Genomic DNA, 16951 nt, shown 5'->3' on the forward strand with positions numbered 1-16951 from the left:
ATGTTTCCCATTATGTAACCCTGGTCATGGGCAGACAGCCAGACTCCAAATGAAAAAGAGACTCTGGCTTGGCACCGTTTCTATTTTCCTATCCTCATTCGGGGTCAGCGCAGTGTCATACAGCTGCAGAGAAAGCTCCGGGGATTAAACCTGGGAAAGACTCCAAGACCAGGACCCGGGTTCAAGTACCAGCTGAAAGCAATAAACCAACTGCCACAGCTGGGCTGAGTTTAGACGTTCTCAAAGTCCCCCAGCTCTCTCCCATATGAAGAAGGAACGATTGCAAACATGGCAAGACAGGCCTTGGGACACACAGCGCTGGCCCGAAGCTCCAGCCGAGTCCTGCCAAGCTGCCCTGCTGGCCACGAGCCCAGCCCAGCGTTCTGGCCCGGGATGAGCTGCACTTTGATGTGAGCTCTGGGCTCTGAGTGGGCTTCCAGGTGGGTATGAGGCCTGTTTTTTCCAGAAGCTTTAGCATGATCATGGCATCTCTGCAGGGCGCTGCTGGGCTTCAGGAGATGTCTACATCATTTTTCTGTGCCCATGCCATCACAAGAGGCAAGGAGAGTGGTTTAAGGGTATCCAACCAGCTTCTCTGCTGGCAGTGGTGGGATCTCACAGCACATCCCAGCAGCAGGAGCATGTGTGACACGGCACAGGCCCCTCACTCAGCTCTGTAACTTGGCATCTGCACTTGCTCCTCACGTGCTCTCCCTGCTCCTGAGCTCACCCTGCCCATAAACCTTGGCTTACTCCACCACGCCTGCTGCTCTGACCCATGTTTTACTTCTGAACTTCTTTGAAGCTGTTCCTATCTAAACCCCTGGACTCGGTGGCTCTACCTGTTCCTGAAGAGCCTCAGGGCAGCCAGCAGGCTTGTGTCAATAGAGAGCTGAAACACTAACCCAGCGCTCTCCTTTTCTTTTCCTATCCCCAGGGCAAATGTTCCAAATCCCAGGTCATGCCCAAGAGCAGAGCTGGTTCCCTGCTGTTCATCACTACCTGCATCTCTGTGGAAGCTCAGCCACTGCTGTCCCAGAGTCCTGGACCACCAACACCCATCCACACAAGAGGTCTGGGCTGGAAGAGCAGCGTGGCTAAGGCAGATTCTCGATGTGAGCAAAAGAGCACCAGGGTGGAGGAGCTGGGAGCCAACATGGGGCAGGATGGGCACAGTGGGACGAGAGGGGCTGCTCAGCTACCCTCCATGGAGAGGCCAAGCAAGACAGAGACACTCATTCCTCCACTGAACACATCGGCATCTTGCAGAGCCGAGCCCCCAGTCTATGCCCACCGCTCCCCCACGAGCCCTGGGATGGGCTGCCACCACCACCACCACCTTCTCCCACCCCAAGGGGCAGGCAGGAGCGCACACCTGCTCCGTCACCCCGGGGGGACACGGCCCTGTGCCCCGCAGGAGGGGGAGCAGCTCATCCCAGGGCAGGCGCCGAGCGCTGGCTGCGTGAACCCCATCAGAAATTCCATCTCGAGGCTGCCCGTGGCCAAGGGCTCGGCGGCTCCCTGCGCAGGGGAAGGGGGGATTGGTGCAGCCAGGCTCACGTGACGGATCCCACTTTGAGTTCCTGCCCAAAGATGGGCAGCAGTTCACATGAGCAGGCAGCGGTCCCACACCGAGCAGCCGACAAACAGAAAACAGACTCCATCTCCACAAAATGAGGCCCAGAACTTCCTGTGTGAGATTTCCATTTCCTCAGCCAAATGAAAAAGAACTGGAGCAAGAGGCAATAAACCAGGAGAGCAGGACTGGACCTGACGCACGGAGCGGGGACCCATTAATGGTTAAGCCACTTTGCTGGATTACTCTTAATGCGCCTTCCCATCACCCTGGGTTCTGGCTCCTTTGGATTAACAATAAGACGTGATTTCAGGCTCTGGATCCGGAGTACCGGAGGCAGATGGAAAATCCTGCGGGAAAGCAGCTACGGAGCATGCTCAGACGCTGTTTCGCATACTCCATACTTGGCCCCTTCGCTCCATTTTCTGTCCAAAAATATGCAAATTGCCTAGTCCGCATTATGGACTAATGGGCTGAAATCAGCCAGTTTAGAAAATTAACCCTTTTGTGCGTTGCAGGGTAGGGAGAAGCGGTTTTTGAAGCAGAGGGGAGGTGACTTTTGGAGCTCCACGAACGGGCAAGCTGCTCCAGGCTAGCTCAGCCCAACCAAGGTTGGCCTCAGTCAAAATAAAGGTAACAAAACATCTATGCTGGAAATGGAGTTCCCTCTGGTCCAGAGGAAGGCATTGCCTGTCCAGCTGGCTGGGCCAGCAGAGCACCTAAAGGAAGGGTATCCCAACAAAACCAGATGTACATCCTAAGCAGAAAATAAAAATCCCCCTCATAAGCCATCTCCTAACACATGGAAACATAGGGCAGCCACCCTCCAGCCCCACTCACACATCAATGAAGAAGTCACTGTGTCACCAAGGGTGACAAATTCCCAACCTTCCCTGGGCAGTGGGCCTTGCTTGGGTGCTCAGGTCACGGTGGCACAGCCAGCAGTAAAGCATGAGCAAGGGGGGAAGGGTGGCACGAGGAGCTCAGGGAGGGAGCAGAAACCAGAGGGTGCACATACTGTTTGGGGAGCTCAAGAGACGTTGGAGGAGGATTCCAGGTGTCCGGGTGGCCAAGCATCCAGTCTGACCAGACCTTCACACTGGGGAGCAGCTCCTTCAGGTCCTGGGGCAGGGCAGAGACCTTGATGTCGTCCTCCTCATCCTCCTGTGGCTCCATCTCTTGTGGCTGAACTGCAAATACAAGACGTGAGAGCTGAGGCAGCTCACCACAGCCAGGCTCAGGCAGGGACTGGGAAAGTATGACACAGATCCCAACATCCCAGCCTGGGACACACAAGGGAACAGCCACAACCCACAGCAAGCACAAAGACAGATCTGTTCTCCCTACAGGGACTGGCCCAGAAGGCAAGCCAGGGTGTTTGTGATCCCTTTTGTTGAGGGCAGCAGGGTACCACTACACCAATCACAGAGATAGGATTCCCAGGTCCCAGTTTTGGGAACTTTCCCAGTTGCTGGCAGAAAGCACAGCCTCAGTCTATCCCTTTCTTCCTGTGCCTGCACACATCAGGGGCTTTCCTGCAGTGGATCTAGCTATAACCTGGGCAGAGCTTGGGATGCTGGGGGAGAATCCTAAGGTCCCAGGAGAGGGTAAGTGATGTAAAAACCATCAGGGAATGAAGGCCTGACCCCACTAGGCTGCCTGGTGGGGTCCTGCATGGATCCTGCTGCTAAGCCCTTACCTGGCACACATTCCCTCAGCAGGCTGGTGCACCTCCTCACCAGGAGTGCAAACATGGAGAGCCCCAGGGCCGTGGCCTGTTCCTGGATGACGGAGCGGCAATCCTCAGAGATGCACTCTAGGAGACAGACAGGCTTTGGGTCAGATGTTCCATCCAGTTTCACCTTCACAGCCTCCCTTTCTGCATCCCACGAGGGGCAGGGGTGAGCAATTCCCTTACTTACACCTGCCCCAGACATAATTGTTCCATGTAGGGAGGAAAAAGGTGGTGAGCAGCTGCTCTGGAGTGGGAAGAGGCTGCAGCCACCCTGACCACACCATGCCCAACCCCATGGCGTGTGCTGAGCCAGCCAGGACCAGGCTGGCACTCAGGGCTCCCAGCACAGAAGCTGCTGCTCGGGGCTGATGCCTTCCCCTGAGGAGAGGGTATGTTTAAGTGTTAAAAGGGTAATTAGCTGCATGTTTGATCTCTGTCCCTGCTGGAGTTTTAACCTCAGCAGCTGAGGAAGGGGCTCCTCCCATTAGTTTTGCAGTCACACAACAGCTTGTCAAGAGAGCTTAATTGGAACTGTTATTTAAGGAGATGCCACACAACCACAGCTCTTCCAAACAAGCCGGCTCGGAAAGAGAGCAAATCCCCCCGGCACATCTACACCCAGCCAGAAACCACTTCTGAGGCTGCTGAGAGCAGCGGGGAGCTGGCTCGAGGGAACTGCCTGGAGCCAGGCATGGCTTAGGCTGGGGAGGCCAGGAGTGCTGTGGGACATGCCAGCCTGCCCCAGAGCTCCCAGAAGAGGTTTAAGCCTTAAGAGCAGCCTCTGCCCTCCCAACTCACTCTATTCCCCACTCACATCCTCTCAGGATCTGGGGGAGTGGCTGGCTGGGGAGAGCCCACACATTTACTGGGTTCCTACCCATCAGCACCGTTTGCTCTGTGCAGGATGCTCCTTGCTGGCTTACTGCAGGATCAGAGCTTTCACCCTGAGAGCAGCTGCCCCAAGCCAGGCAGAGGATTTTTACAAACTCACAGGTACTGACTCTGAATGGGTGAGTGAAGCCCCAGGGCTGAGACAGGGAGGGAGAGCCCCCCAGAGTCCCCCAGCTCCCAGGCACCTCTGCTGGAGACATCAGCAGCAGCTGCACGTCAGCACGGAGGTGTTGGGAGCTGAACTGCCCAGATGTGGCAGAGCAGGGATTTTGAGCAAACAGCAAGAGGATTAGAGCAAGACACCGAGACCATGTTTAAGCTGGGGCTAGCAAAACACCTGAGGTGCACAGCATAAACTGGGGTTTTAAAGACAGATCATTTCAGAGGAGTGCAGTGGGAGGTTAAAAACATCAAAAAAAAGACAAGAATGCATCAAGAAAATGCAGGAAAAATAAGGAGGGACATCTGAAGGCTGGATTGACACATTTCTTATAGCTGTCAATGAGTTCAGCAGCCAGTGTGGAGGGTGACCCAGGGTGACACCAAAGGCACTTGGTGGCTGAATGAGGGTGCTTTGCTCGCAGAGCCAGAGCTGAGCCGGTGCTGCAGAGCAATGGTAGGAAGTGCTGTACTGCAGGGGCTGTCAGCTTTTGGAGGAAACATAAAACTAAAGATGTGACCACTCTGGGACAGTAAATCTCTTTCATGAAGCCTTTCCCACAATTAAGAGTGTTAGTCCCAGTGCTCTGGCCACAGTCCAGTCCAAGAAATTACAGTTGTCTTCCCCGTGCTCCCTCCTCCTGCACTCGCGTGAGACGCTGCACTGTCTTCACTTCTTGTTTTAAATGGACACACAACAAGACCACGGTGGTCCAGCTGCCACACCTGAGTCTGGCAACTCCCCTGGGTGGTGAAAACCTCTGGGCATTTCAGCATGGATCCCCACACTTTGAGTGGGCAGCCCCTGGGACTGCAGGCACTGCGCTCAGACCAGACTCACAGTGACCCCCAAACTGAGCTGGTGCAAAAGCTGCATCCTGACCCCCTCCAAAACACACAAAGCTTAAAAGTATTTGTGATAGTGAAGGTGATGAGTATCCCATATTTCAGGGTGCATTTCAGAGACTGTCTTCAGAAGCTGGACCAGTGCTCTGTGGTGGCTGTGGCCAGGCTTGGTCTCAGCCCTTCCCACAGCCACCAGTAGCTGCAGGCTACAAGTTCCCCACAACATTTACCAAAATACAGTAAAAGTTTCCTGCACTTGAGCTGTGGCAGGGCCAGCTGTCCATCAAACACCTTTTGCTGCTGCAAACGCAAACCGTGTGCCCACCAGCTCATAAAGCCACGGTGCTCTGATGCACCCCAACAATGCTCAGCCCTGAGCAAAAGCTGCCCACTGTGCAAATAACAGCATTAGGACACCCACACTTAAGGGCTGCTGTCACACAGTTCCAGCTCAGCTACCATGGGTGTTGTCAGCTCATCATTAAACTCATAAAATGCATAAAACTCCCCCAGTCCTGAAAGTTCATTCACCGGATGAGCTCATCAGCCTCATTCCCAGGAGGCTCCTCCAGCAGAGAAAGACAAACATCCAGGTGGGTGCTTGTCCAAGACCCCTCAACATGCACCAGCAAAGCCTCTTAGCAGCTGAATTGTAGGACAAAAGAGGGAAAGCACCATAAATCAGAAGAAACTTTCTCTTTGTGCCTTTTCACCACTTTCCTTGGGAGGCTGGGAGCTTTGGCTTGCCCCGAGCAGGGAGCTAGAAGCCAGTGGCCCGGGCTAACAGAGGCTGTGGTGACAAACCCCAGGCTACCCCTGCCACAGGAGACAGACAAGGTGAGGCTACAGTCAAAGGGAAAAGCACTTGGGGTGTTCAAACAGAAACCTGCAAAATGTTTTGAGTGATGGGCAATAAGGAAACCAACTCTGCACCCACTCAGTGACCGAGCCTAGCCTGGCACTAAGAGGAAAACACTTTGTAGAAAATATGCTGAAATGAGGGTTGGAGCAACAAATCTGCTCTGGAGCCCACAGGGCATCATTACTTCTGAGCTGAGCAATGGTCTGTGCTGCTGGTAATGCACAGTAAGACACAAACTTATTGGAAAAGAGATGTTTTCAGAGGATGGGGTGACACTTAGGTCACTTCTGTCCCCGCAGTTGCACAGCACTAGGAAAAATGGAAATATCAGCTGCCACAGACCAACAAGAGCAGACAGAGAGATCCTGACTGTCCAAGTCAGGGCAAACTCTGTAATTCCCAGATTTGCTTGCCTAGATCCACAGTGGATGCAGGAGAAGCAGAATGAGTGCCAGGTCCAGCAGCAACCCTGCATCCTACCCCTGCAGGCTGTCACCAAAAGCTCAGTGACAGAGGCTTCAAGTGGCATCAATGGCATCCCAACAGCTAAAGCTGCCACAAATCCACTCCACTTCCTCCCCTGAAACCCCAAATGGGGCTGCAATCAGATAACCCTCCTAATTCACACCCAGCCATGCTGTGCAGCTGAGGCACACCATGGAGGTGTCAGGCAACTGTGGAAAGAAATCACAAACAAAGGAAGGGGCCACGAGGTTACAAGCTCTGAGATAGTTGGAGCTGTGGCTCCTCTGTGCCACCAGCAGCCACAGCAGTGACACTCCACAGGAAATCATCCAACACCACCAACCACAACGCATTTCTCCTCCACCTTTCTCCCCTGGTATCCCAGCAAACGTCCCTGTTAATGCCAGCCCTGGATAAACAGCTCCTGTCACGTCACCTCTCAGCTGTCACCTGGCAGCCACCCTGTGAACACCATCACGCAGCTCAGTGGGCTCACAAATGTCACCTCTCAGCTGTGCCACTACCTTCAGAGGTGCTGTGTGGGTGCAGGGGTGGGTGGGCAAAGCTGGCACTGCTGCCTCAGTAACTGCTTGTTAAACCACAAGCTAAGGTCAGAGCTCCTGCACTCGCAGCCAAGACTGACTCAGGGTAAATTCACACCCTGGTCTGTGTTGCTGTACCAACACACAGCCCCTGGAGCCACGCTGCAGCCACGGCAGGGAGCTGAGGGGACCTAAAAAGCCTCAACTGAAGAGCTTCCTTAGGCTGGAGCTGTTTCTTGACCATTTGTAGCCCCACATCAACATCAGCAAAACTCCGGTCCGTGGAATGCTGCATGGGTTTAGAAAGGAGCAGGCAGAGCATTTTAAAGCATGAGTGTCACCAAACACTTTGAAATGACTGATTTGTACTACCCCACACTTCACAGCTGGAATTTGCCTCAAAGATTTGGTCCTTCTGCACCAGAAAATAAGTGAGAGCCCTGCAGAGCCCTGTGAAGGTCAGGGCTCTGGAGGCCAGACTGGCAGCAGGACGTGAGCTGTGACACTTCTGAGCACCCTACCTGACACCTGCCATTTGTCAGCCCCTTTTTCTAGCTGACTGGACTTTGCTGAAGTTTCCATGCTAGGTGCCTGCCTCAGCCTGAATTCTCCTGGAAATCTTCAGCCTAAACAGCTCAGCCACTTGTGAGAATGAAGCTAGGAAACAAGAGAGTGGCTTAGCCCCATCTGTAAAAAAACACAGCTTTTTCCTTGAGCTGATCTAGCAACTGCAAATCCTGGAACAAGGATCTGAGATTTTGCTGAAGAATAACCTTTTTAACAGGGAGTTTTCCTGTCCTACTAGAAATCCATCCACACTTGGCCAAGCTATAAACATCTGAAAGACAGCAGTTTTTTCATACTCAATAGGAATTCATTTCAACAGTTAAAACCTGCTAAGATTTCACCTCTTTGAGCATGCTCCATCTTCCTACCTCCCTTCACCTGTGTTACAGGCAGCACAGCAACTGCCCTGCTCCCATCCAGCAGGTGGGGACTTCTGTACGAATGTCCCTGTACGAGTGACTGCTGCTTGCTGCGAGCTGGGGATTGGACCCAGACTCCTCCAACTGGCACCCAGGAGATCTGCTCTGAAGCAGAGCTCAAAGGCAAGACAGGGAGAGGGATGGGATGGAAAAAATGGGAGCTGATGAGCATCAGACTGCAACAACAGCTTGGACTGCAACTGGGAACCAGCAACGGGTGTTTTTTCTGAAGATCAAGAAGAGGAGTCCTCCTGTTTCTCTGCTTGTAGGAAAGAAGGTTTTTTTCCAGCTGAGGTCTGGGCTGCACAGAGAGAGCTGTTTTCTTACCAGGAGGCAGTTTCCTGCAGCGATTGCAGGAGCTGGGTGGATCAGCAGCTGCAGCGCCCTCTGCAAGCTCCTACCTGGGTTCTCCCCAGAGTCTGAGGGCTCTGCTCTCACCCAGCCTGACCCAGGACTCCTGCAGCCATAAATCTACCTGTTCCACAGGGGAGAGGCTGAGAGGCAGAGAGAAAAAGGGGACTTTTGTAGCGGGGAGAAATTTGTGTTTCTCAGAGAACATTACATTCATGGAAAACATAAACCAACTGTCGTCAAAATCGTCTGAGCTCAGGAAATGGAGCGGCCGGGAGAAGGCTGCCATGTGGCCGGATGTTATGTATTTCTAATTAGTGCTATACATCTTTCAGCAGCGAGTGTCCTTTTGCTGGGAAACACAACGCGCTGCCCTTGTTATTGTAACTGTCAGAGAGTGCTTAAACAGATAATCTCCAGGAAAAGTGATAAACACATCCCCTCTCCCACTAGGGTGTGCAAAACACCAGTGCCAAACCTTTATTAGGGCAACACAACCAACCACAGGAAATGGGAATGGGAAAAGAGCAAGGGGCAGCCACCCACGAGGAGAGGGATTTGCTGGAGGAAGCTTCTCGTGGCTGCTCCAGTGCCATGTGCCGAAGGAAATCCTGCGGGAGACAATCGGGGCACAGCGAGCACAGCACACGTGGGCTGCTCACAGGGATGGGGCAGGGAGTGAGGGCTCCCAGCTGTTCTGCTCTGAGTGTGCCCCCAGTTTGGTGGAAAGGAGCCCCAGCAATCCCCAAAATTACAAACGAGCAGTGGACATGCTCCTGCATTCACCCATCCCAGCTAACAAAACACAAGGAGAAATGCTGAACCTTCCACAGTTAAAAACAATCCCAGCCAACAAATCTCAAAGGAGATCAGATTCCTTTGATAGAAGCAACCAGACTGCTCCAGCCAAGCGTCAGGAGGGCTCCAGTGGGACAGTCTCCATGCTGGCCTGTCCGTCCTCACCTGAGCTGTGGTTCCAGGCTGGGAAGCCTGGAGCAGAGCTGGCAGCAGGTGATCCCAGCGCTGGCAGAGCAGCAAGGATGTGCTCTGCTCCCAGGGAACAACAGCTGAAGCCACCTTTCCACCTTTCCTGGTGACAGGGTGAAGGACTGTACGGGAAGGCACTCAAAAGAACGAACAGTTCTATGGACACTATCCCAAGGATGACATAATGGGCTGGCCAGGGGACACGGGAGCTGCAGGAGCTCGGTGAGCACAGGGCTGGGGGCGAAGGCACCCAGCTGATGTGTCAGCAAATCAACTCTGGAGGCACAGACAACTGATTCACCAGCTGGCTGCTGCCCCGAGGGGAACAGACCAGGGCTGCTCACCTCGGAGCTGACACCACCTGAAGACAATTCCTTTGCTCCCTCACGGCTCAGACACAGCTTTCCCCATGAGTCACTGCCCACCAGACACAGCCCTGGCACAGGGCAGCCCCCCGGGGTGGGGCTGTCTGCAGGAAATGGGTGAGGAGAGCCCTGCTGCTGGCCCAGGCTGGTGGAGACCGCACACAACCACGGGAATATAAAGCAGCCAAAGTGAGGGGGATGCTCAGAGCTGTGGGGCATTTCCCTGACACCCCGTCACAGGGGACCTGTGAGTCACTGGCACTCCCAGCTCTGGGAACTGGCGAGTCACACACGCACTCATCTGCCCTCCAGAGACAGCCTGGGAACCTGGAGGCACTGCTCAGCCCTGGCTGATACCCTGGGAATGATGGGCAGCTTTCCTGGAGGGATGGTCCCAGACTCTGAGGAAACAGGATGGTAGCCCCAGCCCCTCCAGCATCCCCACCTGCAGCACACAGGATCCCCGCACTTTGGGAGCCCTCCCAAAGCAACCTCTGGATTTTAGTAATAACCTGGATGCCCCCAATCCACCTCCCTGCACTGATGTCTCCCCATGGAGAGGCAGAAGATCCTGGGAGGGTCTCGGTGGCAGCAGCAGCAGCGGGGAACTCTCTGCACGTGTTCCCAGAGCAGCTGGGGCCGCCCAGGAGCCAGCAGCTCCCTCTGCAACCCTGCCTTGTCCGAGGGAGGGAAGGAGGGAGGCCTAGGAGGTGAGGAATGCCGGGGGCCTGGGGAGGATGGAGCAGCTCTCCCTGTGGAAGCCATTAGATATTCAACACTTCATTTGTTTCCAGCCATCCTGGACTGCAGCACTGGGCTCTAGGACGGGAGGCTCTTCTCTGACGTAACCAGGAAGCAGCTGCAAAATTAAGGAATCCCTCATGACATCATAAAAACGGTCGATGGTTTACAGGGGAAGGTATAAAAATTAATGACATATTCCCACCTGAAGCAGAGAGCCTGCCCAGGAGCCACAGGGGAAGCCACGCTCTGCCCGACACGGAGGGGACGCCTGCCCCAGACAGCTCTGTGCTGCCAGCTCCCTTTGGCTGATCCAGAGTCTCTGGCTCTGATTGTCCCTAAGCCCAGGCAGGGCTGGATCCTTGCACCTGGGGTGCGATAACCACCTCAGTATATCCTTCCTGCCCCTGATGAACAAAGCTTTAGGGAATGATTTTAGGGACAGCTTTCTTGTGTACTCGGGGCTGGCTAGGAGTCAACGACAGAAAACACCATTGTGAAGTGACTATTAATAATACTAACTTAATAAGAAGTTATTAATTTCCACAGGGAAAGCAGACACATGCACAGAGTAGCCTCAACACCCCAATCTCTGCAGCTCTGGAAGACCAACAGGACCTGCAAGAGGAGGCAATGGCAGTGGCACAATGTCCCTCCCCACCACACAACTTGGGCTAGGTCACAAAGAATGACATTAGCCTTGAGGACAATCACAAAGCCATTTCCACTTGAAAAGGGAAAAGGATAGTGGTTTAAAATTAACTACAGCCTTTTCCAGGAAATATCAGTGGAAAGAAGCAGCCATTTTTAGAAATGTTATTCTCAGAAATTTCCTGAAAAGACCCATCAGTCAAAACACAGATTGAAGCCATTTCCACTTGCACTAAGCAGCACTTTAGAGCTCTCCCTACACGCTTGGGGTGCTTGACCCAGCCAGCAAGGCCAGGATCCTGCTCTGCCCCCTGACCCCAGCGAGGCTGTGGGAGTCAGTTTGGGATGTGGAACAGCCCATACAGAGTCAGGAACACTCCCCCTGCCTGGGGAGGCACATCCATCCCACTTGTCCCTAGTCACATTTGCACTGAGACACGCCAGTCCCCGACCATCACAGCTGGAGCAAAGGCACCTCCAGGCTCATCCGTGCTGGCAAACCTGGAGAACTGCCAGAGGAATTCTCATTTCTCAGCACTGCCCTCACCGGAGCTGCTCTGAGCACGGGAGCTGACGCTGGCACTTCTGACACAGGCACAGCAAAGTCTTCACTGCACATCCCCAGAGCCACAGGTCCTGCTGCCAACAACTGACAGCAACGTGAATTTGACCGCTCTGGCAGCTAAAAGGCTGGCAAATCCAAATGTATGTAACTCCTGGCTGGCTCATAAGGAAGCGTGTCCCTTCAAGCTGGCACGCTGGCTCATCAGCATATCTATAGCTCCAGACCAGCCTGGCACCAGCTGTCTCTTCCTGTGGAGGGAATATTGGCCATAAAATGCACAAGCAGGATGTGACTGAAGATGCTGCAAAGGCAAAAAGGCCCAAAGGCGAGCAGGGCGTTCAGATGAAACAGGGAATATTGCAGGCAAGAAGAAAAGCCATGGATGATAGATATGGAAAAGGGTTTTAGGGGCATTGCAATAATGCAGAATGAAAAAAGAGAACCCCTGATGGGCTATCCTCTGTCTGCACAGATCTGTCAGCTCTTTTTGAAGATGCCAGAGCTATGAACTTCACCAAAAGAGTCAGTGAGGAGCTGGGGAGCCCGGCTGGGTTATACAGCAGCACAGTGTTGCTACCAGCATCCCCCCAGGAGCTGAGTGTGCTCAGCCATAACTGTGTCAGATGTTATTTACAACAGGGAGGAGGTGTGAACAGGGCTTCCCAAGAGATTTCATCCAGCCCTGAGGGAAGTTTTACCAGGACAGAAAACAGCAGCAAGTAACAGGCAGCATTTTGCACCCCACAAGCTCTTGCTGGGGGTGGGCATGTCCTTGACAGCAAAACGTGAGCAGACAGCCTGGAACTGAATCTGGGTGAGCACTCTGAGCCTGCAGTTAAAGCTCATGAGAGCAAGTGCCTGCACACAGGAGCATTCCAGAGGAAGGAGCCTTTGATGGGGCAGGAACAGCAAAGTGTGGAGCTTCCATTTCAGCACATTCCCTCCTTTACTGCTCGTCTTCTTACGGCTTCCTGAGAGCCCAGTGTGGCGGTTTGCAAAGCAAATGCCAAACCATGACGTGAAATCCTTGTCCTCCTCCCAAGTCTTGGGAAGCAGGAAATCCCAGGAAATCTTCACCAAACACTTGAGAGCCTGAACTGCCTCCTCACCTCCCACTCCAGCCCTACTTGGTCCCTCCAGCCTCCCTGGCTGATGGCAGTGGCACCCCCAGCCCCAGGACACCCCACCAAGGGGGGCACAGCTCAGCCACTCTGCCTGCAGTGATTCTTACCTAACAATTTCCATTATTAGAGCTTGGTTTCAGTTCCTAAGACCATTGCCAAACTTTAACCATTTAGGCTGCAATCCTTCATGCCAAAAGCTTTCTTCAAGCTAAATTTATTGGGGAAATTTCAACTACAAAGGTTCAGCCATTTGCCAGAATGAGGTTAGGGAGAATATATTGTTCTTCTCAAGTTAAAAATTCTTTGACCATTTCAGCAAAATCCCTAGCACCTTCACACTTGGAGAAGGAACCAGAAGTCTGGCAGGGGACAGCAGAGGGGTCTGGGTGTGCCTTCTGCCACCTCAATCCTGCTTTGCCAAGGAGGGAGCCTTATGGAAATCTGTGTGCTCAGACAGATCTCTCATGCCAAACCAAAGCAGCAGCTGGTTCACCTGCTTGGACAGAGGAATAAACCAAGCCAGGTGAGGCACTGGAGAGGGAAAAGCAGGTGGAAAAGGGGGCTGAAGCAGCACCAAGTGAGGCAGAGCACAGCAGCCCCTTCTCCAGCCCCTTTACTGCTCTGCTGGCACCATCAGTGAGTGCTCTCCCCAGAGGATCCCAGCCCCACACATGCAGCATTCCTGCTGCAGCATGGAATTTTGTGTGGTGCATCCAGATTTATATGCCAGCCAAGGATCCCAGATGAGGTCAGCCTGGTTCCACAGGGGAGCTCGCTTTTCTGAAAACTATGGAAATTACACTTGCAAAAATCTCCCAGAACACCAGACTTGGAGGCATCTCTGCAGCTTCAAGTCAACTCCATCACACTTACTCACCATAAAGCTGTCCTAACGACACATCGCTTTTTCTCCCCTCAAGGTACCATTTTCAGTCAACACAGAAAATTAACAGGCAGCAGAGACCCTCCTGCAGAGTGTTCTGATGTGCTGAAATGTGCACGTGTTCAGTGAGGCTCAGGGCTGCAGGACAAGGTCATGGTTTGGGGGGATTAAGCTGGAGAACTTGATTCCATCCTTCACCTTGGTGCTGAACTTTCAGGGAGAACCAGAAGTCCCTTTAACTCCTCCCAATGCATGTGCTGAAATATTTTTGTGTCCCTCACTTGTTGGCTGGCTGGTGACACAGAGGGGATGGAATTTGCAGACACTGGGCAACTCTGCTTTGAGTAGGATCAAAGGCACCTCCTGAAGGATTATGTTTTTAGAACTCCATCTCCTGCATCTCAAGGTGGGCAGTCAAGGGGCTGGTGTTTCTTTTACTCAGTTCCCCATCAGTACCTGTTAGAGGTACCATGAAAAAAGGCACCCAAACCCAAGCTTTGAGCACACACCAGTGAGTTTACACCATCCAATTATTTTGAAGTGAATCTTGTAGCTTTTCCTGCACTCCATGTTGCACCGAGCACAAAGATAACTCTTAATCAGTGGCTCCTCTGGAAAACTCTGATGAGAATGGAAAGAAATGCTTACAAGCAAAAGGACAACAGGAAAATTGAGCCTGGAATCTCTTTGTCCTGACATCGTCCTGTCTATCACAGGAAGCCTTGTGTGCCTTATATCACACCTCAAGTGCCACTGGGCACAGCCTTTGAGGCTCGCTCTGTTTGGAAACAACCCCTCAAAATGCTCCTCACGAGGATACAGCCAGACTCACCCACCAGACCTCTGGTGGTGAATGGGGGCTGTGGTCTTCTGTAGAAATTTGGAAAAAATTCAGCTCCAAGCGGTGCCACGCCAAGGGAGGTTCTCAGGTGCTGAGCGAGCGATTCCCTGCGGGAAAGGGCCACAACCACAGGCACAAACCTGCAGCATGCAGAGAAACCATTCCAGGGAGTTTAACATCCAAGCTCCTGTTAGAAAATACGATCTCAGTGCTCCAACTCACACGGAGCCTCGGGTCCCAACGCACATGCAGCCTCACACAGGAGATGGAGCCCCCGCCACACTCCTGGCACTCAGGAACTGAAGAGCCTGAACCCTCCACATTCATTAACCATTCATTAACAAGCGTAAGACATCACACTTGTATGTCAAATTCCTCTTTTCCCCCGTGATTTGAGATAGGATTGGCACAGCTGTGATATTCCCTGCAGCTACTGCTGCTGCAGCATTCCCAGCATGGCCATACAGAAGGAAAGGCTGTGCTGGGGGCTGCTGGGCTCGCCTTGCTCCAGCACCCCTTTTGTTTGCTGCTGTGTCTCCTGGCAGGAGGACACGAGGGAGCTGTGGGCTCCAGCACCGTTTCCTGCAGAGATTTGAAAACCTGTTGCAGTTCCAAAGCGAGCTTCGATTTCACTGTGACCAGCAGCTCGGAGACTCATAGTTACTATACAGCCGAATAAAATATTTTTTCATAAATTTAACGCCAGCATGTCTGTGTTTGGAAACTTTGAAAATCCATGTTGTATGGTTTACTGCACTGGAAAAGGTGCCAACAGAGTTTCAAAGGAAGGGAAGTGTATAACTGTTTCCTTTCAAATGTATTTTCCAATGGGATCCATTGAGGGAAAAGGCTGGAACTAACTAAAACATTATTAAAAACTGTTATGAAAAGAGACAGAGAGATGGAAAAAGATAGACAAAAACTCCAATACACAGCCGAAAGGGAGGGAGGGAGACAGGCAGCAAGAAAGGGGATATGGGCAGAAAGACACTTTGGGTGGGGAAAATGGGGCGAGACAGGGAGTTTTAACTGGCAGTCACCCTTTGTGGTTTCATATTGTTGCAGATCAATTGATCAGGATTTCAAGTGCTGCTGGCCCGGTGGCACAAGGCGAACCACAGAGTTGGCTCCAAGCGCAGCCCTTGCGAACTGCTGACCTTCAGTTTTCAAACCAAAAATATTCCTTGGGAAACGGCTACACCAGGTCCCAGCCCCGAGGCTGCCAAGCAAAAAATAAGCACTACGGACCTGTAGGAACGCCCCGAGTAACTTACACCAAAGCAACAACCAGGGCTAGCAGCCTGAAGTAACTCCCTGGTGTGATTCAACCAGCAGTAACCGCGCGTGACATGAGTGCAGAGGGGCTTGGCTCTTCCGTCCTCCCGGAGCGGGGAGTTCTCCAATCGCCTTCCGTCGGGATGAGCGTCGGCCCTCAAGCCGCTCCCGCTCCGCTGGCCACGCTCAAGCTGCTCCAACCAAGCCTATAAATACCAAAGCCATCGGGTCCATATAGCGCAGTCACAGCCCGGTTCCAAAACCAGTGCTCCAGCTCCAGCCACAGCCCTGGGTTTGCTGCGAGTGAAGAGGGAGCTGAGAGGGGCTGAGAACTCATGTTTTGTCAAAGATTTCAGTGCCCTGGCCATCAGGAGGCTGCCAGGCTCGGGGCTGGATCTCTGTTGCTCTGCCAGGCTTCAAAGAGCCAGGCTGGGGGTGGGCAGAGCTCAGCGCACGCCTGCAGAGTTCCAGGCCTGTGGTTCCACGGGGTGTAGTAACCCTGGGCTGTAGCGCACATGTCGAGGGATGAGGGGAAAAAAATAAACAGACAGACAAAAGAATGAGGATGCTCTGCCAATTCCAATTGTGCAGCTTTTATTTTAAATGCTTATCAAGCTGAGAAAGAACAGAGTTCTTGGAAAACAAGGTTTCCTTTCTTCCCATGCCAGTGTCAAACACCCTCAAGGACGGGTACAGCACGGGCGCTCGCTGCCGGCCGCCCTCTCCGCAGCCGCCAGCCCGTCCTGTCCCACCCGCCTCAGGAAGGGTTTCCAGCTCACAGCCCTGGTGTTTCTGGTAAAAAGATCTCTCTGTGGTTTGCTTTTTTTTTTTTTAATATGTATACATATACATATATATATATATATGAAATTTTTTTTTATTAATCTCCAATCTGGCTGGGTTCAAATTATGGCCAATTACCCACCAACACTTCTCGCTAATAAAATAAATTTTTACGGGCCCTAATTACTGCTTTTGCTGAACTGCTCTACAGGAAGCAGAGAGGCTGTGGCTCTCCAGACAGCAGCAGACAGGAAAGCTACGAGCACACGGAGAGGATGGAGGGGGAGCGCGGAGCGTGGACCATGCGCACGGCGCTGGCCCGG

The 16951-nt window shown here is 52.8% G+C and overlaps 1 protein-coding gene and 1 long non-coding RNA gene across 12 annotated transcripts in view; one reads left to right on the forward strand and one right to left on the reverse strand.

Moving 5' to 3' along the window:
* The window catches only part of SMG6 (SMG6 nonsense mediated mRNA decay factor), a 105503-nt gene that overhangs the window by 48909 nt on the left and 39643 nt on the right, over nucleotides 1–16951 (reverse strand). For all 11 annotated transcript variants that reach the window (XM_023939221.2, XM_086858859.1, XM_086858860.1 and 8 more), the window contains exons 11-12: nucleotides 3276–3392; nucleotides 2595–2766 (exon numbers count right to left, since the gene is read on the reverse strand). In XM_023939221.2, coding sequence (XP_023794989.2) covers nucleotides 2595–2766; nucleotides 3276–3392 — 289 coding nt within the window. The remainder of the gene's footprint in view (nucleotides 1–2594; nucleotides 2767–3275; nucleotides 3393–16951) is intronic.
* On the forward strand, nucleotides 268–2645 carry LOC147649620 (uncharacterized). Its single transcript, XR_015278348.1, has 2 exons — nucleotides 268–440; nucleotides 938–2645. It is a non-coding gene; the product is annotated as an uncharacterized LOC147649620 (long non-coding RNA).

Source organism: Cyanistes caeruleus, chromosome 21 (genome assembly GCF_971803275.1).
Source record: "Cyanistes caeruleus chromosome 21, bCyaCae1.hap1.1, whole genome shotgun sequence".
Classification (NCBI taxonomy): Eukaryota; Metazoa; Chordata; class Aves; order Passeriformes; family Paridae; genus Cyanistes; species Cyanistes caeruleus.